The sequence below is a fragment of the Talpa occidentalis genome, unplaced genomic scaffold (genome assembly GCF_014898055.3).
Source record: "Talpa occidentalis isolate TD23 unplaced genomic scaffold, MPIMG_talOcc4v2.1 talOcc4.8, whole genome shotgun sequence".
Classification (NCBI taxonomy): domain Eukaryota; kingdom Metazoa; phylum Chordata; class Mammalia; order Eulipotyphla; family Talpidae; genus Talpa; species Talpa occidentalis.
The window spans coordinates 95,120,656-95,147,644 of record NW_023605194.1 but is presented as its reverse complement, the minus strand read 5'-3'; the positions used below and the strand labels follow the sequence as shown (position 1 = coordinate 95,147,644).

Here is a 26,989-nt window from a genome sequence, read left to right as displayed (position 1 = left end):
GCTGCTATAAACATAGGAGTGCAGGTGCTCTTTGGAATTGATGTTTCTGTGTCCTTTGGGTAAATACCTAGGAGTGGAATTGCTGGATCATATGGAAGCTCTATGTTTAGTAGGTCCAGAAATCTCCACACAGCTCTCCATAGTGGTTGGACCAGTTTGCACTCCCACCACAGTGCACAAGAGTTCCTTTTTCTCCACATCCTCGCCAACATTTGTTGTTGCTAGTTTTTTTAATATGTGCCATTCTCACTGGTGTGAGATGGTATCTCATGGTAGTTTTGATTTGCATTTCCCTGATTACAAGTGATGTTGAACATTTTTTCATATGTCTGTTGGCCATTTGCATTTCCTCTTCAGAGAAGTTTCTTTTTAGCTCTTCTGCCCATTTTTTGACTGGATTATTTTCTTTTTGTTGCTGAGTCTCATCAGCTCTTTGCAGATTTTTGTGATCAGTCCTTTATCATTAGTGTTGGGTGCAAAAATGTTCTCCCAGTTGGTGGGTTTCTCTTTGTTTTTGTTATTGTCTCTTTTGCTGTGCAGAAGCTCTTTAATTGTGTGTAGTCCCAGCTGTTTATCTTTCTCTTCACTATCACTGCTTTGGGTGATGTGTCTGTAAAGATGTCTTTGATGTGCAAATCCCGTAGTGTTTCGCCTATATTTCCTTCTATGTATTTTATGGTTTCAGGTCTTATGTCTAGTTCTTTAATCCATTTTGAGTTGATTTTTGTGTATGGTGTGAGGTAGTGGTCAAGCTTCATTCTTTTGCATGTAGCGACCCAGTTTTCCCAGCACCATTTATTGAACAAACTTTCTTTGCTCCAATGCATAGTCTTTGCTCTTTGTCAAAGATTAGTTGACCATAAATCTGTGGGTTTATTTCTGGATTTTCTATTCGATTCCATTGGTCTGTATGTCTGTTCTTGTTCCAATACCATGCAGTTTTGATGATTATGGCTTTGTAGTATAGTTTGAAGTCTGGGAGTGTGATGCCTCCATTTCCTTCTTTTTTTTCAGTAGAGCTTTGGCTATTCGGGGTTTTTGGTGATTCCATATGAATTTCATCAATAATTGTTCTATTTCTTTGAAGAATGCCATTGAGATTTTGATTGGAATAGCATTGAATCTGTATATTGCTTTTGGTAGGATGGCCATTTTAATAATTTATTCTTCCAATCCATGAGCAGGGGATGTCTTTCCATTTCTTTGTGTCTTCTTCTATTTCTTTTAACAGTGTTTATAGTTTTCTTTGTATAGGTCCTTTACCTCTTTTGTTAGATTTATTCCCAAATATTTGATTTTTTTTGTTTCGATAATAAAGGGGTGGTTTTTTGATTTCTTCTTCTTCAGATTTATTGTTTGTGTATAGGAAGGCTACTGACTTTTGCGTGTTGATTTTGTATCCTGCCACTTTACTGAATTGATTGATTGAGTTGAATTAGTTTTTCTGTGGAGATTTTGGGGTTCTCTATGTATATTATCATATCATCTGCAAATAGTGATAGTTTGACTTCTTCTTTTCCTATTTGGATTCCTTGGATGTCTTTCTCTGTCTTATTGCTCTGGCTAGGACTTCCAGTATTATATTGAAAAGCAGTGGTGAGAGTGGACATCCTTGTCTTGTTCCAGATCTTAATGGAATTGCTTTCAGCTTTTCACCATTGAGAATGATACTGGCTGTTGGCTTTGTCATAGATGGCCTTTATGATGTTGGAGTATGTTCCTTGTATCCCCAAGAATTTCAAGGGCTTTTATCATGAATGGGTGTTGCACTTTGTCGAAAGCTTTCTCAGCATCTATTGATATTATCATATGGTTTTATTTCTTTTTGTTGATGTGTTGGATAACGTTGATTGATTTTCGATGTTAAACCATCCTTGTGCCCCTGGAATGAATCCAACTTGGTCGTGGTGAATTATCTTATGGATAATTGTTGGATTCTGATAGCTAAAATTTTATTGAGGATTTTTGCATCAGTGTTCATTAGGGAGATTGGCCTATAGTTTCCTTTTTTGTGTTGTCCTTATTCGGTTTTGGTATTAGTGTAATATTGGCTTCATAGAACGTGTTTGGTATTGTCCCTTCCTTCTCAATTTTTTGGAAGAGTTTGTGAAGGATAGGCACTAATTCGTCTCTGAATGTTTGGTAGAATTCATTTGTAAATCCATCAGGTCCTGGGCTTTTTTTTTTGGGGAGGTTTTTAATTACCATTTCAATTTCGCTGCTTGTAATTGGTCTGTTTAGGTGTTCTATTTCTTCTTTATCTAGCTTTGGGTGATTGTAGAGTTGTAGGAATTTGTCCATCTCCTCTAGATTGTTGAACTTGTTTCCATATAACTGTTCATAGTAGTTACTGATTATTCTTTTGATTTCTGCTGTGTCCGTTGTGATTTCTCCTCTTTCATTTATGATTCTGTGTATTTGTGCTTTCTCCCTTTTTCCTTTGTGAGCCTGGCTAGGGGTTTGTCTATTTTATTGATTTTTTCAAAGAACCAGCTCTTGGTTTCATTGATCTTTTGGATTGTTTTTTTAGTTTCAATTTCATTTATTTCTGCTTTGGTTTTTATTATTTCTTTTCTTCTACTGGTTCTGGGGTTTTTTGTTGTTCTTTTTCTAGATCTTGAGCTTCGAGATTAGGTTGTTTCTTTGAGTTCTTTCTTGTTTTTTGATGTGAGCTTCTATTGCTATATATTTTCCTCTTATTACTGCTTTTGCTGCATCCCATACATTTAGGATATTGGTGTCCTCCTTGTCATTCAATTCAAAGAATTTTTTAATTTCTTCTTTGATCTCCTCGTTAGTCCAGTGGTCTTCCAGTAGTGTGGCTTTTAATCTCCATGAGGTAGGATAGTTTCCTTGCCTTCTTTTTATGATTTATTTCTAGTTTGATGCCTTCGTGGTCAGAAAAGATGGTTGGTATGATTTCAATCTTGGTGTATCTGTTGATGTTTGTCTTGTGCCCCAGTATGTGATCGATCCTGGAGAATGATCCGTGTGCGCTTGAGAAAAATGTGTACTCCGTTTTTTTGGGTTTAGTGTTCTATAGATGTCTGTTAAGCCCAAATGCTCTAGGTCCTTATTTAGAGCTTTAGTTTCTTTACTTATTTTTGTCTTGTTGATCTATCCATTGTTGATAGTGGTGTGTTGAAGTCTCCCACTACATATGTGTTTTCTCTGATGTCTGTTTTCAGAGAGGACAACAGTTGTCTGATATATTTTGGTGCTCTTTCGTTTGGTGAGTATATGTTAATGAGTGTTATTTCTTCTTGAAGTATTGTCCCCTTAATCATAATGTAGTGACCATTGGGGTCTCTTTTTATTTTTTTGAGTTTGAAGTCTGTTTATCTGATATAAGTATAGCTGTTCCTGCTTTCTTTTTTGGCCCATTTGCTTGTAGGATTGTTTTCCATCCTTTGACTTTGAGCCTATTTTTATCTTTTGTAGCTAAATGTGTTTCCTGGAGACAGCAAAAGGTTGGGTTTTGTTTCTTAATCCAGGCTGCAACTCTGTGTCTTTTTATTGAAGAGTTTAGTCCATTTACATTTAGAGTTAATATTGATATGTTAGCATCTGTATTTGCCATTATGTTTGTCTTTCCTTTGATTTTTTTTATTTTTTTTTTTTTTTTTTTTTTTTGGTCTTCTTTCGTTGTTATTCGTCCCTCTGAGGTTCTGGCTTTAGGATTCCTTGTAGTATTTTTTGGAGTGGGGGTTTAGTCGCAATGAAATTCCGGAGTTTCTCTTTGTCTGGGAAGGTCCATATTCTTTCTTCATGGAGGAAAGAGAGCTTTGCGGGATAGAGTATTCTTGGTTGGCATCTGTTTTCTTGGGAGTCTGTTGACTATGTCCCTCCACTCTCTCCTTGCCCGTAGTGTTTCTTCAGAGAAGTCTGATGTCAGCCTGATTGGTTTTCCTTTGAATGTTATCTGTTTCTTCCCTCTTGTCAGCTTCATTATTTTTTCCTTGTCCTGGATTCTTGGGAGCTTTACTATTATGTGTCTTGCTGTGTTTTTCCTTTCGTCGTGGAAGTTTGGTGTTCTTCTTGCTTCTTGTATATCAATTTTCAGCTCCTTCTTCTCATTTGGGAAGTTCTCTTCAATTATATCCATGAATATTTTCTCTGTTCCTACATCTCTCTCCTCTCCTTCTGGAATTCCTATAACTCTTATATTTCCTTTCCTCATGGAGTCAGATAGTTCCCGAAGTCTTTCTTCATTCTTTTTCCTTCGTACTTCTCTTTCCTTTTCTGTTTTGGTTCTTTTTATTTCTGTGTCTTCAAGATTACTTATTCGTTCTTCCATTTCATCTATTCTGCTTTCATTGCTTTTCCCAGAGTTCTTTAGTTCCTCCATTAATTCTTTGATCTCCTGCATTTCTCTTACTTCCCTCTTTAGGGACTCAATTTCCTTCTTCTGATCTATCACTTTTTTAATCATGGCAATTTTAAATTCTCTTTCTGGAAGGCTCAGAAGTTCTTCCAAGTTGCTGTCGTTGCAATCTGGGGAGTGGTTTTCTTTTGTGGTGTGCTTCTTTCCTGAGGAGTTGTTAGGTTGCGTGTGGTTCTTCTACTCCCTACTGTCTGTTTTCTAATTTGTCGTATGCGTTGGGACACTGTGTTGCTCGGACTGACTGACATCTTGGGTGAACTTCTCCGCTCCCCTCTGGCTCTTCCAGGAGCCATCTCTGTCTTCTGGGGGAGCTTTCTGCTGGTTTTAGGCAGTTTTTACTGAAGAAATGTCCCTGTTCTCAAATGGCGAAGCGGGATGCAGTCCCTGCGCCTCCGGTTTCAGGCACCTCTTCTGCGCACCCGGTCTGCCCCGGACGTGGGTGCCTGCTCCCTCTGTGGGCTCAGACTGCTGGTCGGAAGGGGCCTGGCGTGGAATAACTTCCCGGCTGGCCACTGGGTCCTCCAGAAACCTTCTGCCCTTTTCAAGCAGTCTTAAGAATGTCCTGTTTTATAGGGTGTTAGTGACTTTTTTTTTTTCCTGGTCGCTAGGCGGCGCCAGAGATCTCTCCTATTGTCCTTGGGGGGCTGTTTTTCGCCTCCCCCCACCCCGTGGGACAGAGAACAGAGCGGGAATGGTAGGGTACACCTCAACAGCTTTGGGGTGCTGTGTCTGCCTTGTGCCCCACCGTCGTGGAGAAACCACGCCCCGAATTTTCGTGCCCCGGGTCTCAGTTCAAAGCCCTCAGTTCCAGGACGCGGGGCTGTAGCCCAGTTCAGTGGTGCGGGAATGGCGCCTTTTGCACCGCTCGTGCCTGGGCTCCTGTTCCTGCTCACTCAGGGAGGGACCTTCACCTCAGCCGGCCCCATTCTTGACCAGAGAGGTAACTCTTCCATGCCTCTGATAAGCCTCCTGGGACAGCATTTGGAAAACAAAATGTCTTGCCTAGGACCTGTGGATGCAATGTTCAGGCTACTGGTGGCTTTGATTCTCAGAAATCAGAAGCATGGCCTGCCATTGCCTAATCCCAGCCTACATTTCCAGCCTCACCTTGCGCTGCTTCTAGACCCGCTTGCCCTCTTCATATCTTGTTGACATATTTATACATTGCTTAAGCAGTTTCCTCACTTTAAGCTGCCCTTCCTCTCCCTTTTGTTGTCCACTGGGAAACTGAAAAACTACACTTCCTTCAAGGCCCCCAAAAAGGTACGGCTCCTCTCAACAACTTTCCCACACATCCCACCCCCCAAGCAGTAACATCTTCCTCTATGCCCTGCAGCATATCCTATATACCTCGACTATTCAGGCCTGCAGTAGATTTCTTTATGATATATCTGCCCCACTAGACTACAAGCTCCTTGATATATAAAATGTGTCATATTCCATTCCTGTATCCAACACAAGCCTTTTAATTCATGGATTCATTTAGGTATTCATCTCCCCTGCCATCATTCCTTAGGGCCAACTCTATACTAGATACTATCAGAGAGAGAGAGAGAGGAGAGACAGAGACAGAGACAGAGAGAGACAAAGACAGGGAGACGGAGACAGAGACAGAGAGGTGCAAGACAGCATGACTGATTTAAGAACCCCATGCTCCTCCTCGTGGCCTAGAACAAAGGACCTGGACAGCCTGTACTTTTCAAGCCATGAACAACCTTGACCTTGGCTTTGGGAAATCTTGCCTCTTAACCCAGTGTCTTAGAGAGTGACAAAGCCCTTGAAGAAACTCCTCCCATACTGGGTAAATACTCCGAGTAGCAAATCATTCCTCCTCAGCCACACCTCCACCCTATCCCATTTTGACCTCTGGAGACCCAAAGAAGTAATTGACTCAAGCTCTGAAGCCAAAGCAAAAATAAAAACCCGCAGGTCCTGTTGCCAGGCCATGCCAAGATACCATAATCTACTGGGCATCTGTTGGCATACACACCATGCAGCCCCCACTGCCATGAAGGTGCCAGGAAGAGGCCTATCAGGTCTTTGATGTTGACATTTCTGGAGGGAAGTAGGTGCACAAAATAATTAGCCATCTTACACCATGGAGTCTAGAAGCACTTGGCTCCCAGGAGGGCTCAGGACTGTGCTTCCTTCCCACCACATCCAAGAGCTCCATTCCACCTGCCTTAGTGGCCAGCCCTCCTTTCCCTAGCCCCAGGGCAAAAGAGCAGACCATGGCATTAATTGACCACACAACCTTTCCCTTGGAGCAGGCACCACTCTCTGGAGCTGGGCCCTCTCCAGCCTGGTGTTAATGGCCTGGCAGCCCCAAAGATCTCAGAGCCTGGGAGCTGTCAGTGCCTTCCACTTACTTCCCCCTTGTTAATTGCAGAATACACAGATTGCTGGGTAGCACTTTCCGATCTTGTGCCTTTTCCTCCATCCTTTGCCACTTGGCAGCTTGCAGGCAGCTGTGCAGAACAGCAGGGAGCTTTCCCATTTGGTGCCAGTGTCAGAAAGCCTGGAACTCTGTTTCTATTTTCCCTTTATTCTCCCAAGTGCTCTGTTTTGTTCAATTCTCCCTCTGCTCTCCCTTATCTCCAGGACATCTTTTTGTATCTCACCTTTCAAATTCAGGACTCTTCTGATGACAACCCTCCCCCACCCCACCCAGATCAAAAAGTGAAACTTCCCACTCTGACTGGGATTTGCAGCCGGGCAGGAGTGATTGAATCCTTCTGCCCAGATGGGAAGAGGTGGGTGAAGAGATTAAATCATCTCCCTCGCACTCGAGGAAATGTGCTGCTGACCCTGTGCTCCCAGGGTCTGCGAGCCCAGTACCTGGGGCTTTCACGAGTGCCCAGGTGGGCGGGCAGTTGCCTGTAAGTAATTGAACTGGAATGGGAACATTCCAATGAAGTAGAATAAGGACCAGGCTGAGCTAGGCCCCTTCCCTGGCCTCCATACCTCACAAACCAAATCTGGCCACCACGTCTCAAAAGAGGAGCCCTAAGGGGATCCCCAGACTGCCAGGAATGTCTCTGTACCCTCAATTCTCAGAAAATACAGCTCTCTGCCTTTCCTCATGGCAACAGTAAACAAAGGAGAGAGGTGACATGCATTCATTTGGCTCATGCCTTTGTGACTCTCCAGAAGCTTAATACATCAGGGACTGACTGTCAGGGTATTCTAGGACCTGACCCAGGTGGTAGAAGGCAGTGTTGGCTAGACCTAGACAGCAGGCCTAGTCTAGTAGTCACATGGGACGAGGTCTGGACAGAGAGCCAGGAGTACAGACATCTAGCCCCTGGCATTGAGACCAGCTCCAGATGACACCTTGGACAAAGCCTTCACTCACCATCTCTCCATACATTCTATGGACTGTTACTTAGCTTGGGTTTTCCCAAAGAAGAGCCTGAGACAAGAATTTTATGGCAAAGTAGCTTATTTGCAAGGGGACACAGGGAGCACCAGTCAGGGCATGGAGAAGTAAGTGAGGAAAAGGAAGCCACCCAATCAAGTCTCGTGAGCAAACAAAGTTCCACTGTGCAGAGCGGACCGGGAGGTGGTGTTGAACTCTGCTGCTCGTCAGTGCTCCAAAGGGTCAAGAGCCGAGCACCTATGCGCCAGTTCCCATTAGCTGTTGGTCAAGAGCTATTGCAGCGGCTATTAACAGCCCATCACGTCTGCCCATTGCACAGGTGCTGAAGTGACCTCTCAAGGCTAAGGTGGCCCTGGGGCCAGGAGAAGCAGGTTGGACATGGAGCTGCTGAGCTCCAAAGTAAAAAGGGCCAGGGGGTGGGCCAGGACACAATGTCTCCTACCCCTGCTGTGTGCAAGTGTCTCAAGGGCTACAAAGGTGGGAGGATGCAGTCCCTGCCCTTGAGAAGCTGAAGCCTCGCTGGGTTTTTTTCCAGTCAAATGAGGAGACTCCTGTCATGGAGGGCTGCAGTGAGATCTGTTGCTTCGTCAGTTTCCCAAAGAATAAGCACTAAAAACTCATTAGGATTATAAAATAATTGGGGGGAGGGCAGGGACTCCCAGCTTCCAACACTGTGCTCCTCTTGGCCTGAAACAGTGAGACAGTCACCAACAAATCCAACTTACAACAGCCTGCATCACCCTCGCCCAAAATGGGGTTGTACGACTCTCAGTCCAGCCCCAACTTTTCTTAAGTACCTCACATGCCAGAGAAGCAGTGGACTCTGAGGTAGGCAAGAGCTGGAAAGAAACCTCATCTTCAACAAAAGTAGAAATTCTTACCAAGTGTTCATAGAGTAAACTCTTCTTCCACAATTAGAACGTGTGCCTCTGCCTGTACCAGGCAGTCCTGCAATTCCCTGCGTGCACACATACATGGGCACATGTGCTGTGTGTGCAGCCACAGACACACACACACACACACACACACACACACACACACATAAACAGGAACCAACTTCTAAGAAAAAAAGGGAGACTATTCTTATATCCTGGGCATTTAAGGGACCCAGTGAGCCATTTGCCACCTCTTCTCCTCCCCTCGCAAACAGGGTGATGGGTATCAGACTACCCATTTCCAGAGAATGCAAAGAAAAGTTCCCTTCCCAAAGCCATACAGCCCCTGATACTTTCTTCGAAAGGTCCCGGATGTCCTCCCATGAGCACTGGCAAACACCTCAGGTGCCCCTTTCCTAATATCCTGAAACCCCATCCTGGCCTGTTTTGTCTCCTTGAGGATCAGTAATACAACCATTTCTAAGCTGTTTGTAATTTCTATTATAATTACTTCCTTTGTTTAACCTTAGCTTTGAGAGGTTTGAAAACGTCAGCCTGTCTTTGCCGTAGTAGGGGAACGGAGGTTTTATCTGAACCTGGGGCCCATCTTAAAGAGGAGAGGCACGCCTGGGGGCCAAGAGGAAGGGCAGGGATGGGGAAACAGGTGAAGGCAGCTCTAAGCCACCCCATCCTCCTTCAGGCTCTCCTTCCAGAGCTTCCCAAGGCTCAGGTTGACAGATGTGGGGGTCTGTGCTCCTTAATCACCAGGCTCATTGCTCATCCTCAGGAATATCCTCAGTCCCATCTCCCTGGGGAGCACTCAAACAATGACTGTCCCTGCTCCCTTCTGGAAAGGCCCCGGGATCTCACCCACCCCCAGAGACTTCCAGCTTTCTAAGGTGATCTCAGCCTAAATGTCATACTCCAACCCAAGATGTCTGAGGCAAGCTCACGTTCTCATTTTGGGGAGTGGGTAGCTATTTTATCACAACCCCAGGCCTCCAGGTAATATCTGTGTGTTGTATTTTAATAATGGTCTTCCAAAAAGAAAACGCTTCCTAGAAGAGTGATGGGATTTTCATGATGGCCCAGGAAAAGCACAGGGTGGCACCGCAGATCAAAAAGTTGAGACCTTCACTTTGGGATCACCAACTTTCTCACCCTTTGAATTTGGTTTCCTAAGGCCCCTCCCAGGTATTGATTTTATGGTAGCCTTCCCCCCTCCCCCACTCAAGATAGATTAGTGTAGGTTTATGGCCAAAGGGAGTTTAACAGTCCATCCTCCCTCAACCCAACTCCATTCCATGCCAGCGACGCTGACCACACATTATGTTGAGCCCTGCCGCTGCCTTGCCCTTCCTCAGAGCCCTGCTTCCCTGCTCTTCCTGCCCTGAGGAGCAGTGTCTGTCCACAGAAGGCGCTCCAGAGGGGTCTGAAGAGTGTGAGACCACCAGTATTCACTCTCACAACTTCCCCAACAGTTGTCCTGACTGAGCTGGGGCAGCGGCTAGCCGTGAAGAAAGGGCCGCTAGCTTTACTCAGCAAACTGGAGGGTTTGCCTGTGTCTTGGCCAAGCTGGCCTCAATTGATGAGAAAAGTCTCCCCAGAGTGAAAGGGAGGGACAGGAGTGCCTCCTCCCCACCCTGATCAAGGCTACAGATCAGACTTTCCACAAGGCTCTACACAAACCAACTCCCTGACCTTACGGCCCAGCCCCCACCCGCACCCCCTCCCTGAGCTCAGAAAGGCCTGTTTATCACTCTGGGTGGGACCCGAGTCTGTGGGGAATTGAAGAGAAACAGCCAGCTTAGGTTGCTATTGTTTTGTTTAAACAAACCACTGGCTGGGCTGACTTGGAAAGAAATGATGGGAGGCTGGGAGCACAGAGCAGGACAGGCTGGGCTGGGCTTCCCTGGCTCAACCCCCATCTCTCAATCTTGCTAGAGTGACCAGACAGCTATTTTGGGACAGTGGCTGCTAGGCCTGGGGCCTCACCTTCTCTCCTGGGAGAGCCCAGTATCCACTCCCCAACCCTTTCTCCTAAATCTCAGCCCCTGGCCACAGCTGGGCACCATGCCAACCCCGGATAAGGAAGGGCCCAATACTGGGGCGAGTGTGGTCTGCTATGCCCATGGTGCTGAATGATGGCTGCCTGGATGCTCCTGAGCAGACAAGAGCAGGCTGAGGATGGGTGGAAGGTGTCAATGGACAGAGATCTCACCTGCGTGGGGTGAAGGCGACAGAGTGGGAAGGGGCCCCATGGTGGAAGGGCCCTTCCCTCCAGCCTGGCCCCTTCTCCCCTCCAAAGCTGACTCCGGTCACCAGGGTTGAACATGCGCAAATGGATGTTCTAGCAGAGGAGGCCCAAAGCGGGAAGAGGAGGTGGCAAGTAGCAGCCCCTAAGAGGGGAGATGGGGGAGTGGGGGGGTTGCGAGTAGAGAAGAGGGACCTTAGATTTGTAAAAAGTAACCATGTTAGGGATTGGGTCATCCAGCTGACCCAGAAATTCTCCGCAGAGAACTGAGATGAAAACCCAAGCTCCCCCCCTAATCCCCTCCTACACCCCGTGGCTCAAACTCTCCCCTACCTGCTCCCACCCCCCTGAGCAGCTCTGTGAGGGTGAAGAGCAGGGGCTGCACCAGGAAAGGCTTGGTGGAAAGGTGGCCAGGGCACAGTTAGGTGTTGGCAGAATCAATGAAGAGCCACGCTAATCACCATCATTAAGGCTATAAAACCCCACACCTAGGGGCCGCAGGGCTGCCTGGCATGGCCCGGGGCCCCGAGCTGTGGCACGGACCCAGGGGCCCGGCTCCAGTCCCTTTCATCTGAGCATCTCCCAGTCCTGCACAAACAATAATTAGCACCCGCCCCCAGGTTCACCTCATTATCCCACAGACACCCAGCAGAGGGGCCAAGGGAGGGAAGGAAGGAAGGGGGGCAACTGAGGAGGTCCCAGGGCCAAAGAATCTGCCCAGGATTTCGGGCCAAGTCCACCAAGACCCGTCTGGCCTCACACTGACCTTCCATGCCCTCCGATTGCTCTGGCAGCCGTGGCCTAATATTCCAGAGGCCCCGGAGAGAGAGCCTGGCGAGGACTGTCAGCCCTGCCTAGTTCTGAGCAGGACCCGCAGGCTGAGAGTTGCTTCCTGTGGCCAGTCTGGGGGTACAGCGGTGTGTGTGGGGCGCCCATTTGGAAGTGTCCTCCCAGGCGTCCCCAAGGCAGCCATTCATCCTCCCCTGCTCCATCTCACTCTCTCAGAGAAGAAGGACACAGCACACCCACAGCGTGATGGCTGCCGCGGGAGTAACCCGGGCCTCTTCCTGTCTCCTTTCAGGGCAGTGACTTGAAGAAAGGAAAGATTCTGGGCCAGGAGCTATCAGGTGAGTAAGGCCCTCCCAGTGTCCTCCCCCGGCCAAGGCGCCGGGAGACCACAACACAACGTCACACTGATGTTTCGCAGTGCTGAAAGCACTGAGCCAGGCTTGGTTTAATCTGCGAACTGCCTCTGAGGGCCGCTGCCATCAACAGCTCCATTTCAAAGGAATGAAACTGAGGTTCAGACCCACCCACATGCCATGTCACAGACCACTGAGGGATGGAGCCCGAATTAAAATGCAGAGGTCTGCTGGGACCCTTCTCTGAGTGGTATGATTGGAGGGGTCACCCCCTTCCCTGTGCCTATCTCTCCACTTCTCCCCCTCACACCCCCCCAGGATATGGATGCCTGTGACTGCATACAGAAGCCTCCATTTTCTCTGGTGTCGTCCTCTCCCTACCCCCAGCCTCACTCCCATCCACCCCTCCCCAAGTGGTGGCTCTGGTGGTGGACCGGGCTCTGGTTCTGTGAAACCAGGCACCTTGGGCACCAGATAGACCTGGATTCAAATCCTAACTCCTCCACTGATTGATCCAACCCCTCAGAGCTCCCATGTCCTCATTTAGAAAATGGCAGTGACGCCCACCAAGCAGCAGTGAGGATGCCACCAGGGAGAGCCGGTAGCCACGGCCAGGCCCCATGAGGTGGCTCAGTATGTATCCCGTTCCCTTCCTCCTCGGGCCTCTCTTCTGGAAGATGCAACAGGAAACCTTCCCAGTGAAAGTGATTCCTAGTGAAAGGAGTTACTCTCCATCTCCCCTGAAGGTGCATTCCCCGTTGCACAGAACCAGTGCATTCCAATATCAGCCTTACCCACATAACGTCATGGTCACCAGTCTCTGGCAGCATGGAACGTGCCCACTCTCAAGGGCACCTGGCCACCACATCCCCATCAGCCTGGCCAGTAGCTGGCTGGGGCACGTGTCTGCCCTCCTCACGCCACTCGCATGAGAGATGCCCACCTATGCTCACACGTGTTTCTCAGCACTGGAGGTACATACACATCCTGACAGATGCCCTCCGAAAGAGCCTCAGCACTCTCATACGCAGGCTTCTCTGTCCCCTGCACCTGCCCCAGTGCAGATCCCCAGGTCACCCAAACTCACACAGCTCCCAACACACCCTGAACTGTCCTCATTATGAGCACACACACACACACACACACACACACACACACACACACCCCACGTCTGTTCTGCAATGCAAAACTCAGGGAGAGATGAACAGTAAGGAATTCCCCTGGCTGTGGACATGCTGGAGGCACTGCAGCCTGAAGTGCACCCTAGGAAACCTTTCCAATAGTTCCAAAAGCAGGTGGTTCTTGTCTAATGATGAGGAGAAGAAGGCGGTCATAGCACACCATGGCTCCCTCCCAGCTCGTCCTCACTGAAAATCCCCTGTCCCCACCCACTCCCACTCCCAGGAAGTTTCTTGGCTCTTCCAAAAGGGAAGAGGTACAGGACTCTTGGAAGGAGGCCCAGTATGACCAGTAAAACTCCAGAGGGCCTGCATAAATTTGGAGGAGCAATCTTTCTCTTCCAGAAAGATCTGCCCCCTGCAGGGGAGCAAAAGGGAGGGAAATGGGACATCTCCGGAAGAGCCTGAGTGGGCTCCCGGTGCCCCAAGCGCCCAGATCCTACAGCTTCCATGATCAAACCTTTGAACAGAGTCCCACCCACCCCCATAACCACTTCCAGATCCTCCAGATCCAGCCAAAAAATTGGCTTCTTTGGGGATTGAGTTCACAAGGAAATATTGAAAAAATAAATAACAATTCCTGCCAAACACACTCACAGAGGAAGATGGGTTTCTCTTGAGGCAGGAAATCCATCAGGAGAGACTAACGCAGTGAGAGGACACCACCAACGCCCACCGCCAGAAAGGCGGGAGACCTTCAGCCAGCCCACACCGCCTCCTCCCCCTCCACCAAAAAATGTGCTTCTTAAGTGAAGCCACCGAAGATGAGCTTCTGCCAAAGATAAACCCTAATGATTTCAATGAGTGAGCCCTGATCTGGGGCCCCAGGACCCTTTTCCTCCTGCCCTGAGCATCCAAGAGCATCTGGGTTCTGTGGGGTGTGAAACTCACACACTCTTCCTGCCCACAGCCTACCAGCCTCCCTCCCCACCCGAAGAAAGTGGCTTCCATCGCTACCAGTTCTTCGTCTATCTTCAGCCAGAAATGGCCATCTCTCTCCTTCCCAAAGAAAATAAAACCCGAGGTAAGACCTTCCAAAGCCAGAGTGAATTCCAGTGCGGAAGTGGATGCTGCTTGCCTTTGTGGGAAAGTGAGGACCCTGACACCGGCAATGCGCTTGGGAGGCAGGGGTCGAAGGGTGTGTTTCTGTAAACTGGCGTGATTGCCCTAAATGAGATGTTGGCAACAGATGTGGTGTTCCCCCCAGAAGTAGGTCCCACAGGCCAAGATGGCAGCTTTAGCTGGATGGGTGGGTATGCGGCAGGGTCTCAAAGAGAGTAACTGGAGCCAGGCAAGAAGCATCTGCCCCTCCCTGCAGCTTCACATGGCATGTGCAGGCAGCTACCCCCCAGCACTTCTGCAGGTAATTGTACCCTATAATTGAGTCTCATCTGGGCAAAAAGGGCCCTGGAATGCCACCCTACCTGTCTGTCTTCATTGGTCACTAATTGACCTGTCTGCCACCTCAGCGGTGGGGCAAAGACTTCCCCAGCCATCTCTCCCCCACCCCTACCCTGCCACTAGCTTCTCTGGGGAGCTCTCCTGGCACTTGGGACAGGACCCACTCCCAGGAACTTCCTAATGTCTAGCCCAGCCTTGTTGGCTTAGGTCCTCCTATTGCCAGTGCTGGGAATCAGGATGAGCCACGGACACCTGACCCCTGCCAGGCTGCACAAGGCGCAGCTGACCCTGTCTGAGCCATGTCTCCTCCTCTGAGCCTTAGATTTCTCTCCAGGAAAAGGGGATATCAAGTAATTCCTGTGCACTCTATCACCTCCCCAAATTTCAGGAGGAGGAGGGAACATGAAATGCACAAATGCCAATATAAGAATGCAAAGAGCAACATCCCCCAAACTGGCAAAAGGGCAAGTGGGAAAAGTGAGTGCTGTCAGCTTTTCCTCTCACCCAGTGACCCTGACCAACCTCTACCCACTGGGAAGCCAGGGAAGGTATTGTCACAGCCCTGCTGCCCGAGGCTCCAGAGGAGAGGAGCAGGGAGCCCAGAAAGGCACTGGTTGAGTGATCAAGCCCTTCACGTATGCTGAGCAGGCCCCACCAATCACAGAAAGTTCTGGGTTGCCCTACGAGCAAAACTGGTGCAACCTTTCCACTGGTACACCCTCCCCAGGTGCCCTTAGCTCTTTGCCAATCTGTAAATCAGTTTAAATGGCTTGGCCAAAGACGCACTTCCAAGTTTGAATACAAAGAGAAAAAGAAAAGAAAAATGTGTCTTGCCCAGGCGAAGATCAGTTTCTCCTGTTCCCTGAGTACCCTTCTTTCCCAAGACATCATGATGCCCCTCCCACTAGCCCAGGCGCAGCAATTTCTGGAGGCTGGGAATAAGCATCTTGGCCTAGGATGTCCCCACACTTGTAAGAGTCTGAAAAAGTAAGGCAGAGCCGGTAGGTGAGTCCACCTTTGACATCAGGGCCACGGCATGTGCCCTGAGTGGAAGTCAGTGCTTTCTAGGGGTGGCAGGTTGAAGGGGGAAAAAACGAACATTAGGCAATGCCAGGAGGAACAGTGAAAGGAGCAAAGGAGAAAGGAGCCATTTCCCATCCCTGCCATGGCCGGCGTCCTGAGTCTGATTCCGGCCCATCCTCCAGAAATCCCAGTGGCCTGTGGGCCCTTCCTATGATGGTAGCAGGCAAAGAAGCTGGAACCCCATCAGGCCTAAAACCCATTATTAGTGCTTCTGGATCTTTGCCAAACCCCACGATTTGTTAGGCACCCTCACTACCTACCTTTCATCTATATGAAAATTTAGAAACTGGACTTGCATCTGGGTACAGTTCTCTTTGACTTTCAGGCTGTTTTATTTGCTGCCAGTAATGGAGGTGGGAAAAGAATCCTCCCAGATGAAAGCTCTAGCTGTCCAGGCTGGTCCCACCAAGTGCTGCCTCCCTCATGCCTAGCGCTGTGCTAGGGGCTCTGCAGAGGACAAGATCCCAGGCACAGAGAATGTTCCCTGCCCTCAAGGGGCTTACAGTCTAGTTTGGAAACACTTAAATAACAATGTAGAGCAGCTTATAATTAAACACTTAATTGTGTGTTTCTGGCTTGACAACCGGAGATCACTTAGATTTAGGGATAGTCCTTTCCTTCCTAGGAGTGTCTTCCCTCCAGGACCACATGTTCTCTTCAGTCAAGAAGGGTGTGCAGGCCTCTTACTGCAGGGTGAGGACATCTTGATTTCCAGTCTCTACCTAGTAGATTTTGGGGCAAATCAATTAACCTCTCTGGCTAAGTTTCCTCATCTAGAAATGAGGGACTGGGTGTAGATCATCTACAAATCTATTTGACCCTAAGGCTATTTGGAGGAGGAGGGGGCATTCTCAGCCCCAAGAAGGGAGGAGATTTGAAGCCTTGAGTAAAGGAGAGGGAGCTCTGGCCTGGGAAAACCCACAGCCAAGAAGATTTTTTTATACATATATATATATATATATATATATATATACTTTTATATATATATATACTTTTTTAAAGATTTATTTATTTATGCATACAAGAGCTGGGGCACAGACCAGAGATGCAGGGGGGTGTGAGGATCCACCAGAGACAGAGTAGGGAACAGAACAGGCAATTCTGAAATACACTGCTGAGGGGAGTAGCGGGCGAGACAGGAGAGGTCTACCTCGCCATGTGGGTTTCTCCCTGGCTGGCCAGGGATCAAACTCATGTTGCAGAGGCTGCGGATCGCTTCATAGTGCGGTGCTTAACCCTTTGGGCCACCAGGGAGGCCCTATTTTATATAGTTTTTACATCATTTTTCATTTTTGCACAATGTGTGCATTTTCATCTTGGTTATAGTCCCCATACAATTCCCACCACCCTTGTTTTGATCCTACTCCCTTCTCCCCCTCACCCCCCCATAGTGTGTCTCTGGTTTATAGTTGTTTGTTGATTTTGATTTTTCCTGGTCCCTTATTTAGGTTTTCTAAATTCCTGCTATGAGTGAGACAATTCGGTATTTTTCTTTTCCTTTCTGACTTATTTCACTGAGCATGATCCCTTCCCGCTCCATCCATGTTGCTGCAAAATGCATGAGTTTATCTTTTTTGATTGCTGAGTAATAGTCCATTGATTTTTTTTTTTTTAACAAATATTTTTTTTTTTTTTAGAGGCATGTTTTATTTTATTTATTTATTTGTTTGTTTGTTTTGTTTATACATGCACTGGGCACAGTCAGAAGCGCGGGAGGGTGAGAGAATTCACCAGAGCCAGAGCGGGGAGCAGAGCAGGCAGAAGGACCGAAGCACACCGCTGAGGGGAGCAGCGGGCGGCAGGAGAGGTCCGCGCGCCATGTGGGACCCTCCTCAGGTGGCCGGGGAGCAGCCGGGGATCGAACCGGCGCCGCAGAGGTCGCCGGCAGCTTCGCAACCCAGCGCTCAACCACTGCGCCACCGGGGAAGCCCTGATTTTTTTTTTTTTAAGTGAGAAGGAGCACCCTTTGCCAGAGGGCAGTGATAGCAATAAAAGGAGAAAAAAGTGAAAGATTGTGGAGGCCCTGGAAAGCCGGCAGTGGCGTCCACACAAAAACCACTCTTTGGAGATGATTCACCTGGAGGGCTAGGCAGGTGGGACCAGAGCAAGGGAACCGGAGGCCACTGGAGGCATGGAGACATGTGGTGTGGAGGAACCCCAGGGTGATTGCAAAAGCCAAAGTGGCCCTTGCACAATGTAGGGACTCCAAAGGCCTGGAGCTCATTGAGGCACCTGGATAATGCTTCAAGGACTCAGGATGCCCAGGCTGAGCCAGTCCTCAGGAGGCCAGGGCATGGAACTCCGCCAAAGAACCCAGGCCCTGGGGCTTGCTGTGGTCTAGTTTCTTTGCCAAGGGAAGAAAACAGAGAGAGGGGTTTGTCATGGGGTATGTGTGGTGTAACCAGCCACTTGTATCCCCCGGGTGAACAGGCAAGTATAACGTCTAGAAATTGGAAGGGTAAGGTCAGTATGCAGGAGTCAGGTAGAGGGGCATCTGTGAAGGGATGTTACCTCAGCCCAGTCCTGTGGCCATCACTACTCCCCCACTGTGGGGCTGAGGTATGAGTGAGAAGGGAGTACAAGATTACTCTGTGTGATCCTGTGGAGGGGGGTGGTGTGGCTCCGAACCAGAGTCTGAAACCCCACTTTGTCCTGTGACCCCAGGATGACACACATGGGGTGAGCAAGGGGGAGATCTTGAGAACTGAACTCTTGTGCTGTGACCTTGTTGGGTGAGCCTCCCATCCCTGGACCTCAGTTTCTTCATCATCAAGATGTAGGGGTTGGACTGGCTGGTGCACCGTTGACTGATACTTAACAGATATGCTCCCAGGTTAGGAGCGTTCTAGCTCCCCTCACCCCAATTTCTGCCAAACAAATGCAGACAGCAGTTATCAGGCCTGCCAACCCCACACACTTCTGGGTGGAGGCCATAGACCATATATGGGGCTTCCAGAACCACAGCAAGGGCCCCAGACAGGGATTTAGAGCTGCTTTGCTTCTAGTTCCTGAACTGTCCCACATCTCCAGCCCCCCTTTTCTCACCACTACACAGCTCCTACCTCTCGCTCATTCTCTCCACCACACCTGGCCCGGGTCCCTCTCTGTGTCCTCACGGACAATGCCAGGTGCCACGTACGCGCTGTGCTGGTGCCTGTGCCTATAAAGTGAGTCAAGCAGATTGTGACCCTGCTCCCATGAATATATGGTGTCCCCCGGGGTAGCTCTGTGGACAAATGTAACTCACAAAGAGTTGAGGGAAATACTCAAAAAACTCAAGCATGAACATATCCCCACTGTGGGGGGCAGTGGAGGGGAGGGAGAGGATGTTGAAGCCAAAAGGGCCTAAACCACCGTGGTCAGAGCTGACCCAGCTTCACTCACATTTGTCCCAAGACCACACTTACCTTCCCCACTTTGGATCTGGCGTCATCACAGGCCTGTGATAGACGGGGCTCCCTGCCTCCCCACCCAAAGCCTGGTGACCTCTGGGTTCCTCCGTGATTCACAATGGTTTTTCCATACATCTTCCTTCTTCCACAACTTTGGATTTGATGTCAAGACTTCTAGGTTCTAGAGGAAACAACTGGACGTGTTGAGGAAGACGTGTCTAGAGAGGGTCCCCACACCCAGCATCCACTCGTACCTCCCATGCCACAGTGCCCATTAACTTCTGTTTTTTTTATTCTCACCAGCCTGACCCACTCTCACCAGCACTGCTCGGCCTCTGCCTGCCAACCTGGGCATATTGTTTCTCTCCTACCCCCAAACCTGGATGCTTTGCCCATCTCCAGAACATTTTCCTGCTTATAATCTCCATGAGATTCTTCAAAGTAACCCCATAGGCCTGTTTTCTCTTAGTCGACCAGACCCAGCCTCCCCTCACTGATGTCTGTCTCTTCACACTCACGTAACTTTTCACTGTACTTCCTTACTCATCTGCTTTTACCTCTTTTGTATTACTCAATTGCTCTTCACTCGCCTGGGTCCTACCTTCACCGTGAGACTATAAATTCCTCGAAGGGAGAGCTCACCTCGGTCTTTTGTTTCCTTTTCACCAGCTGTCCTGTGTTCAGCCCACTGTGGACTTTCAGTCAATGAGTGTGTTTGTGTTTGGGACACACCCACATATGCACATTGACAAGCCACGCGTGCGCGCGCAGACCCGCACATTCTCACACCCCCACGTTTCCAAACGTTCCTCATCATCAGCTTCCTTCACCACCTGAGAAGGCAGCCACGGTGTGAGCACTTTGCCCACAGATGACAACGTCAGTAGCCACATCCTCCCAACACCGGGCAGGCCAGGCCCTGACACACAGCCTCCTGCCAGCCAGCCCTCCCCTCAGCCATGCCGGGTGGCCAGCTCAGTGGCTCTCTCCCCCGCAGGCAAACGAGGACACTGAAGCCCAGAACAGTGAGTGACTTCCTTGGCCAAGGTGCACAGTTGATAGCAAGTTAACTTCCTTCAGACGGCAGGGCTCTCGGCGCCTGTCACCAACTCTCCCCATACCTTCTCCCTGCCACCCAGACCACCAGGCTTCTGGGGACTGGTGTGGGGACAGAGAGGAAACAAGCCCATCCTGCTGCCCTGGGAGTTTGTGGTCAGCAGAGTGGCCACGGAGGAGGTACACCCACGTACCCCTTCTGTGGAAAAAGCTATGGCGAAGTGCTATGTGGAGATTCCCAAGGAGCTGTGGTCTCCCTCATGCCACACTTCAGCCACCTCGCTCAGAGGTGTCACGAGCCGACCTCATGCTCCTCTCACAAGTAAGCTGGGGAAATCCCCTCTTTGCCCCAAGAAGTGACGTGCCACAGCTTGCCCAGGAAGCCACTCCAAGGCAATGAGCACAGGAGTGTCCCACAATGCCAGGGAAGCTAACGGGCCATGCCAAGCCACCGCCTTCTGGGGCAGGGGCTGGAACTAGGGGGAGACTGCACAGAGACTATTCCTTGCAAAGTGGGAGACAATGGGAGGAGAGGAGCAGAGAATGCGCCTGGGGTCCCAGGCCAAGCAGCCATAACTCTCTCCTCAGCTCCATAGGCACCTGAATTGAGCAGCAACTGGGGTCAGAGAGGAGGGACGGGCAGAGACTTGCCACACCTTGAGGTTTAAGTCTCGCTTGTGGCATCTAAAGGCCTTCAGGGCACCGTGGGTGATTGAGACAAGGGGTGTTGTAGGGAAAAGTTGTTAAGCACAGGCCAAGGCATGAAGGCAGCAGATCTCGGAGCAGCATCAACAGTAGGAGGCACTGATGTGAGGGCCCAAGGTTGGGAGGAAATCCACCAGGTCCTATGGCAGTAAGGGGAGAGCACATGGTGTTGGCAAAAGCAGAGGGAAGGAGGCCCTGCCTGGAGACCAGCCCCAAACACACACTCAGACAGACACAAACACACACAGCCCACTGCAAAACAGCCTCTACCCTCCGCCATGACCTCCCATGGTGGTTCACCTGGCCAGGCCCCAGAATCCCCCAGGGCCCAGCCCCTGAGTCACTGTGTGGGCTTGTGTCAGGCGGCCCTCTTCTGCCTCTGAAGGGCCCCACCCACCTGGCAGAGCGGGTAGGACAGGGGGCCTGGCAGCGACCCAGATGGGGCCATCCTGGGCAACTCTCAGACAGGCGCCCTAGCTAGCAACTACCTGCAATCTCCGTAGGCCTGAGGCAGCCCACTTCCAGAAGCATGCCCCAATCAAGCCAAGCATCAACAGTCAAAGACAATATTGAACAATCATCAAGAAACCACAGATAATCCCCAAATTTCACCCAGAACTCCAGCCAACCAACACCACCACCAAATGATGAAATTGATAACTGGGGGCCTAAATTGACAGCTTCAAGTCTCCTCTCCTCCCCCTCCCTTCCTCACACCCACCCCTATGCACAGGATGGAGGAGGTGGCCTGCCAGGTGCCCAGGGGATCCACTTACTGGGCAAAGAGGAATTGCACCTGCACTCTCCAGTTCTCCTCTCAAGAGGAGACTAAGATAACCCCTCACCACCCAGGAACTCCCCCTGGCATCCCCACCAAAGTCCAAGTGGTCCCCTCTGCCCCAAGCCTCTCAAGGCTGCAGGATCAGCCACTCAGCAAATATTCTCCAGAAGTAATTGAATGTGATGGAACGAGGGTTTTTCAGCTCCTGAGTGGAAGTCTCTGGATGTCATTTAATGGCACAAAGAATAAAAGGCTCAAGCCTCCCGCCTACCACCGCCAGGACATCATTAATCTCAGCAGAAAGGCATCAGCGCTTCCATCACTGCAGCCAGCCCTGCGAAGTGCCAGACAAATTACAGACCTGAGCTGGGCGCTCGGGGGGCGGCTATTAGGCTGGTGTTCAATTTTTATTTTTTCTTCAGGGCCAATGTCCCCTGACAAGAAGCAGCAGTGCCCTCCCTAGGGGGAGAGGAAGGGAGTCCAGGAACGAGGGTGGCCACCTGGGTTAGACACAGCTCACTTGCCACAGAGCCTGCCCAGGAGGTGCTGAGCAGGGCAGGCAGAGGAGACCCATCCCAAGGCTCAGGACCCCCTTGTTCTCCAGTCCTCCCAAATGGAGGCTTCCCAACCCCATTTTTCCAGGCTGAGAGGGAAGCACCTGAGGGCCCTGGGAAGACCAAAGGACAAATCAGGCGGAAAATGTCCCTTGACAAGAGGAAGGCACTCAGGGAAGGCTGTGCTGTTGGCCTGCTGGGGACCCCAGGGGGTGTGGCCTGGGCTAGGGCCTCATTGGGGGGGGGGGGGCTGCAAAGTCCTGCTGCTGGCCAAGGCCCCACTTTATGGGCCTAACTCATTACTAGTCCAGTGTTAATTGTCATAAGTTGACGGCGGGCAGGATTGGAGGTGCTGACAGATCCCAGGAGGTAGCCGTCAGTGTTAGGGGGTCTCCAAAGCCAGAGTCTGAGATTCCCCTCTGCTTAGAGTATCCACATTCTGGCAAAGGAACTAGTTGACACCCCCATTCTCCAGAGTCCTATGGGAAGGGAAGGGCTAGACTAGGTGTGCTGTTACCTTCTCAGTCCCCCAGATGCCTCTTGAACCCTAATCGGCCCAATGTGGATGTCCAGCCCCACATGATGAGCCACTCCCAAACAGTGGAGAGCCAGCCCCACAGATTTGGGGATCTGAGGGTGGAGAGTTGTGACTGTCCAGACCTGCCCCAGGGCCATTCCCCCAAACATTCCAGCTATTCCGGAACTCAAACTCCAACGGTGAGCATGAAAGCTGGGAGTCCCTCTCCCAGTTGTTGAAGATAGGGGTAGCTCAACACGCCACCACCACCCCCACATCTCTAGGTCAGGTTACCTAACTCCCCTTGGCCTATGTCTAGGATATCTGTTGCATCTAACATCTTCCTTGTCAGCACTGGCCAGTAAGCGAGAGAAAGGCCTCTCAGCACAGCCACAGCCTTATGGTTTTGTGGGGTGGGAATAGCGCCTCCTAGGGTTGTGCAGGAACCAGCCTGCCCACCCTACATGGTAGCCCTGCCCTGAACTCCACTGCCCTCTTCTTTCTCCCTCTGGCCTCCCACCACAGAGGCGTTTTGAATACACTCAACCCCAGCCCTGGTCCCAGGACGAGGCCTGTCTGGATGGGCCCAGGATACCGGGGGAGTGTTCCCAGCACAGACAGCAGAGCCGCCTCTTCCTGCGTGGCAGCAACTCCCTGTGCCCAGGGGCCGGAGCAGCGCCATACAGGATGGGGCTTTCCTCCATGCAGTGACCACGAAAACCACAGCCTCTGCGCTCCCCAGCTCTCCACACAAGCTGGAGGGCCTGACTCACCCCTCATCCTTCTAGAACTTGTACAGGGTCAGTTCCTCTGCCCTCTGTGGCAGGAAACGGGGGTGTAAGGAGTCACAGCCAAGCCAGGGGAGGAGGCAGCAGGAGGCCAGCAGCTGACTGCCCCGTACCCTCCTGTGTCCCTCACGGGTCCTGGATTTGAGAAGAAAGTCAAGGACCACAAGGTTGTGGCAAATGGGACCTATAAGCCTCCCCACCCCACCCCCCCACCCCAGGCACTCCAAGCTCAAGCAAGAGTAGTCTTCTGGGGCAGGGGGCCGAATCTGTGGAGAGGAGAGCAAGATCTCCCTCAGGGCACAGGGGATTTCTTTCCACCAGCTCGCCTAGATCTCGTGATGAGTTTCAATTCCTTCCTTGCCACCCCAGTTCCTTCCTGTCCTGCTCGGTGGGGAAGGCCCCCTTGTCCCCTTGCCTGCCACACACCACTTCACCCATGAGCCTCTTCCCTGGTGTGCACACACAGGCACACACATGCAAGGACACACACATGTACACAGACCCACATTTCCCCAGGGTCATGATAACATCACTTTTTTTCCAGTCAGTCAGGCTCCCTGGGTGCAGAGGCCAAGGCCAGGCCTTCTTCCCCTCTTTTCTTTCTCCTCCTCCTCCCCTTGGCTAAGCCACAGCCCAGTCACAGGAAAGGCTCTCTGAGCCAGTAGCCCTTCCCCCAAGAGAACTTTCACAGTCCCAGTTACCATTTCTCACAGGCCAAATCAGAGCCAGACAGGATTTGTGGGACCCTGAGGAGGCCCTTTCCCCATCTCGCTCCCTGAGAAGCCCCCCTCATTTGTGCAGGGGATAAAAATAATGCACTCCTTGTGAGGGCTAATAAATATACAAGGGGTACTTAGAACCTGGCACTTAGGAAGCACTATAGAGGTGTGTTGCTGCTGTTTAGTATTAGTATTAATATTAGTATTATTAGTATTAGTGTTTTGTTTCTTGGGATTAAAAATGATCCTCTCGGGCCTCGCCGGTTGCACAGCAGGTTGAGCGCCACGCTGTGAAGCTGCGCGCAGCCTCTGAAGCTTGGGTTCGATTCCGGGCCCGCCAGGGAGATTCCCACATGGTGCTGCAGACCGCTCCTGTCTCGCCCGCTGCTCCCCTCAGCAGTGTCGTCGGGTCCATCTGCCTGTTCTGCTCCCTGCTCTGCCTCTGGTGAATCCTCTCACCCTCTTGAGCCTCTGGCCTGTGCTCCAGTTCTTGTATAAATAAATAAATCTTTAAAAAAAAAAAAAAAAAAAGATCCTCTCCTTGAAAATATCTTTGAAATGCAAACAGCTTTCAGAGGGAGTTAATGAAGCAACAAAGACTTAATGGACTTGCTTTCTTCATCCTTGAAAGGGTGGTAGGGGCAGACAGGCCACAGACAGGTATAGGGAGGCTTTGAGGACAGCCAAGATGCTGGCCTGGAAGTGTCAGGTTACTGCTCTTGAGTGTCCCAGGGCCTATATGCTCTGTTCCAGGCAAGGTCTTTCCCTGAGCTCTCTCCCGACCAAGGGAAGGTTGCTAGATTTAGCAAAAAGAAAAAAAAAGAGAGAGCGAGAGAGAAATACATGATGCCCAGTTAAATTTGAATTTTTGATAAACAAGGAAAATTTTTTAGTATAAGTATGCTCCACGCAATATGTGGGACATACTTACAATAATAAACTATCTGTTGTTTATCTGAAATTCAAATTTTACTGGCGTCCTGTATTTTATCTGGCAACTGGCCGCTGAGGGTGCCTGAGGCCCATGGTTTGGGAAACAAAAGCGTGGGAATATGCCTCTGACCACTTCCCTAGGCCTCTCCCCAGTGCCCGGGGCTGTGCCCTCCTTGCCCTACTACTAGGCTTGTTCAAACTTGCTCCAGAAGATGCACCTCCCCTCCCTCACTTTCCAGTGTTTTCTCCCCTGAGGAGGGTCCCCTCTGACATGGGTCTAGAGAAGCCCCGGCCTGGGGCCTCTGCCCCAGGCTCCACTCCTCTTTAACATCCCAGTGATCAGGAGCCAGGCAGGGAAGAGATCCTGCCGCATGGGGTCTCCTGGGACATGGGGAGGAGGTCGGGATTTCTAGGGTTCTGGGGAAGCAACTGAAAGAATGCCCCTCTCAGTCCCATCAGCTGGCATGACCAGGTATGATGAAAAGAAGCATTAAGGCCTCATTCACCAGGTCAGGAGAGTCAAGAAAAGAGGAGGTGGAGGAAGTGGGCAGCCTGTCTGATTAGGCATTACCTTTCTGCATGTGAAGGAGGTGGCAGAGTTCTGCTAAATGGAGAGCCCTGGGAGTCCATGACTCCCTCTGGACTCTTAATCCCCGTCCTCTGGGGAAGCTGGCAACTCTGCCCCTTCCAAGGCTCTCTGCTAACCTCAGGGGCCGCCCTGCAGTTAGGAGCCAGGTGGCACCCGCCCCCCTCCCTCCCCTCAGCCTAGTGACGCATGTGGTCCCCTACTGTCTCCATAACCCCAGAGCTGGCCCTCCCTGAAGACCCTGGGCAGCTCTCAAGTCCATGGCTCTCTCACTGCCTCCCTACGGTCCCTTTGTCCTTCCAGGCTCTTGGAATATGGACAAATTTCTGAACCGCTTCCACCTGAGTGAACCTGAAGCAAGCACCCAGTTCACGACCCAGAATTACCAGGACTCACCAAGTTTCGTGGCTCTCTCCGGAGGAGAAAACATTAAAACCAAGGACAATTCCAGAAAGAGGTAAACGCCTTCCAGACCTCAGACGTCACTTTGCAGGTGTCTACCTTGCCCAACACCAGTGGTCTGATTATGGAAACCCCTCTGGATAGGGAACCCTTCTCCTCCAAATTAAAAAAGTCATGCAGGGCTTCCTGGTTGGATATTTTGCTTCTTAGCCTGTTCTCCTTCAAAGACCAACAAGAAATCTACCAATGGCCAGCACTGGCAACTGGGGCTTTCCTGCACGTACACGTGGTTGTGGGCAGTGCACTGGAATAGATGGACGTGGTGGGGGTGGGGGGGTTCCATAATCCCAAACTGTCACTGAGGCTCTGTGACCTTGAATAAATCACCCTCCTCTGGTTCCTCAGCTGTGACATTAAGGTCAGAAGAAGCAGGGCAGGGATGGGGGGAGCTTTGGTTTATCACTGTGGTCCTTTCCAGCTTCAGCATCCAACACCATTTACTCAACACTTCTACCTGGTGCAGTAGCTGATTTTCACTCGACCCCAGGGATACGTGTACAACAGGGCAGATCCAACACGGGACTTGTCTCGCAGAGATCTCGGGCCAGTAGGGGCGGGAAAGCTGCACCCCATGACCACAAGCAAATTACAAGAGTGTGGCCGGGCTATGAGGGTGGAGGGCGCCAGCTTCACAACAGGGGGAGAGAGAAAGGTTCAGGCAAATTCTCTAAAAGGACATGATGTTTAACTTCAGGGCTGAAGAGTAGGGGAGGGGCTCACTGTGAGTGGGAACAGGGTTGAGAACCTGCCAAAGAGAGGGAACACCTCCGAGCTCCTGTGGCTGGCAGGGGAATGTGTGG

General features: G+C 50.4%; 1 protein-coding gene across 1 annotated transcript in view; it reads left to right on the top strand.

The window, feature by feature from the left end:
* The window catches only part of PEBP4 (phosphatidylethanolamine binding protein 4), a 195,497-nt gene extending 169,044 nt beyond the window's left edge, over positions 1–26,453 (top strand). Inside the window, exons 5-7 of the mRNA XM_054689964.1 lie at positions 11,974–12,019; positions 14,123–14,236; positions 26,031–26,453. Coding sequence (XP_054545939.1) covers positions 11,974–12,019; positions 14,123–14,236; positions 26,031–26,188 — 318 coding nt within the window. The 3' untranslated portion in view covers positions 26,189–26,453. The remainder of the gene's footprint in view (positions 1–11,973; positions 12,020–14,122; positions 14,237–26,030) is intronic.
* The last annotated feature ends 536 nt before the right edge of the window (positions 26,454–26,989 follow it).